This window comes from Cynoglossus semilaevis, chromosome 9, assembly GCF_000523025.1.
Source record: "Cynoglossus semilaevis isolate Cse_v1.0 chromosome 9, Cse_v1.0, whole genome shotgun sequence".
Lineage (NCBI taxonomy): Eukaryota > Metazoa > Chordata > Actinopteri > Pleuronectiformes > Cynoglossidae > Cynoglossus > Cynoglossus semilaevis.
This window is the reverse complement of record NC_024315.1, coordinates 4,648,067-4,650,706: the sequence shown is the minus strand read 5'-3', so window position 1 is coordinate 4,650,706 and position 2,640 is coordinate 4,648,067. Positions and strand designations below refer to the sequence as shown.

The 2,640-nt window shown below is 48.8% G+C and overlaps 1 protein-coding gene across 1 annotated transcript in view; it reads right to left on the bottom strand.

Annotated features, from left to right (window-relative positions):
* Positions 1-2,640, bottom strand: part of LOC103383505 (unconventional myosin-XV-like) — a 34,554-nt gene that overhangs the window by 15,183 nt on the left and 16,731 nt on the right. The window contains 9 exon segments of the mRNA XM_025058521.1: position 1; positions 3-113; positions 623-695; positions 833-1,011; positions 1,106-1,212; positions 1,297-1,425; positions 1,669-1,764; positions 1,850-1,980; positions 2,510-2,591. The exon segment at position 1 is cut by the window's left edge and continues 77 nt beyond it. Of these exon segments, the coding sequence (XP_024914289.1) occupies position 1; positions 3-113; positions 623-695; positions 833-1,011; positions 1,106-1,212; positions 1,297-1,425; positions 1,669-1,764; positions 1,850-1,980; positions 2,510-2,591 (909 nt within the window).

Here is a 2,640-nt window from a genome sequence, read left to right as displayed (position 1 = left end):
GAAGTTCCAGGTCAGACATTAGGTCCAGGACATAGTCCGAGCCCTCTAGCTCCACCCACTGGGCGGGCTCCTTCAGCAGCACCGACCAGCCTCGGCGGCCCTCCACCACCCCCCTGAACGGGCCAGGAATGGACGCAAATATTGATGAAGTAACTGACAGAAGAGAGTCTTACAATTCCATCCATCCTTCCATCAATCCATCCATCCTTCCATCTATCCATCCATCCATCCGTCCCTCCATCCATCCATCCATCCATCTGTCCTTCCACCCATCCCTCCTTCCCTCCATCCATCTATCCATCCATCCATCCGTCCATCCATCCTTCCATCCTTCCATCCATCCGTCCATCCGTCCATCCATCCATCCATCCGTCAATCCGTCCATCCATCCTTCCATCCTTCCATCCATCCCTCCTTCCATCCATCCTTCCATCCGTCCATCCATCCGTCCTTCCATCCATCCTTCCATCAATCCATCCATCCCTCCATCCATCAATCCATCCATCCTTCCATCTATCCATCCATCCATCCGTCCCTCCATCCATCCATCCATCCACCCATCCATCCTTCCATCCATCCTTCCATCCATTCATCCAGTAACATGGTCAGTGTGAGGTGACACCTGTGCTGCAGGATGTTTTTGGCCAGTTCTTCTCCCGTGGTCCAGGAGTGAAGAGGACACAGGAAGGAAACAGCTGCAGAAGAAGAACACGACATATCTGTCAATCACCTCCTCAACCATTACAACATCCGTCTGACTGGACGGTTCCTGTCAGAGAAGATTCTCACAGAACCTCACACACACCTGTATGTGTGTGTGTGTGTGTCTCACCATCAAAACAGTATATTTGCAGGACGGTGTGTGCTCTTTTGCGATTGGCCGTCCACTCCAGCAGACATGGGGGGTACGTGCGGGTGTATTCCGGCCCCGTGTTCAGTCGCTGCAGAGCCTGAAGGAGTCGATGTTGACACACACAGTTGTAGCCATCGGGCCCGTAGTCGGAAACGAACCTGTGAAAACGATGAGACAGGTGACGACACATCCACGACAGGGAGAGGCTTTGAAGTTCAACTGTGTGTGTGTGTGTGTGTGTGTGTGACTGACTTGAGCAGGTGCTTGGCCAGTCTTTGAGACGGTAGGAAGGTAGAGAGACAGGAGGAGAGCAGCAGCCAACCACGCTCCGAGTTCAACACGTTAGGATTCCTCCACACCTGACAAACACAGCAGCTTCAAACGTCATGTGACGCAGACCCCCCCGCCACCCCCCCCTTGATTATAATAAGTTGCCGTCTCACCTGATTGGCCACCTGGGCCAGGATCTCGTCCCTGAGGCCGGTGTTGGCCAGGCCTCTTTGGATGATGTAGTTTCCAAACAGATTCTCCTGAGCTCCGTTCAGGTTTGGGTCACCCATGAACCTGAGTATCTGTCAGGTCACATGATCAGCGTGTCACCAACTGTAGAGTCATCTTGTGTCGACAAAACCAATAATTATATATATATTTCTTAAAAGCTGCTAACCCTAACCAAATGAATCATTAATTTTCTTCAGTTGGTTAAACCGGTGGTTCACAACCTTGTTTTGGCCTGTGACCACATGTTTACATCACAAACTTCTCAATGAGTGAGGTCAAAGGTCGTCAAGTCAACCTCTGACTTCAACATGTACCAGGGTGAAAACGTCCAGAGCTCCAGGCTTCAGCTCCTCGTCCATCCTGAGCAGAGAGTTCTCCAGTGGTGCCGTCAACATTCCAAACAGCGCCTCCTGTGGCCACGTCAGGTACAAGAGTAAAACCTCAGTTACTGTTGGAGTAAACTTTGTTCTTGGACGTGTTTGTGTTTGTGTTTACCCTAAATATGGCCCGGACGTAGTGACTCATGAGGTAGTTGTTGATGTCCAGGGGCAAAGTGAGCTGAGGGTCAACCTGGACCTTTGGAGCCTGGACCACAGCCAGACAGTCAGAGTGCAGCTCTCCACCACCTGTGAACACACACACACCATAAGGTAGGTCTTGAACTGACGAGGAGAGTGGAGCTCGTCACACTGGAGGTTTAATTAAAGTGAATGTAAATCACTGTGAGTCTCAGACTTTAGGCAGTTTGAAGACTTTGGGAAAGTTACAGCTGTTCCTGTCAACATCTAATGAACGTTTAAAGAGGAGACGTGGTTTTAAAGGTTAGATGTCGCCCCTGGTTGGCTGTGGATCAATACATCTAACTGTGGAGTTAAAGTTTGGCTGAAGGATGTGTGGAGTGGCTTTATGTGAGGGTAGATAAAAAAGTGTGAAATATGTGTTCAAGGAACTTTGGTTTATTTTCAGGGAAAAAGTTAAATATATAAAATGGTAACTAGTTCAGATCAGACTCATGGTTACTTTGTTTTTTGCTAAGTCTTAGCCATTCTACCTCAGCCAATACTGAACTTTTTACAGCTAACTATTAGCATATTAGCTGTATTAGCAAGTAACTAGCAAGTTTGTGTGTGTGTGTGTGTGTGTGTGAGTGTGTACCTGAAGCCATCTGTAACAGAGCAGCCAGCTCAGCAGGGATGGCCAGAGTCGTCACATCCACCACCTCCCTGTTGATGCGATCCTACAAACAAGGAAGAAAACAAAAACACACAACATCACTGAGTTGTTTT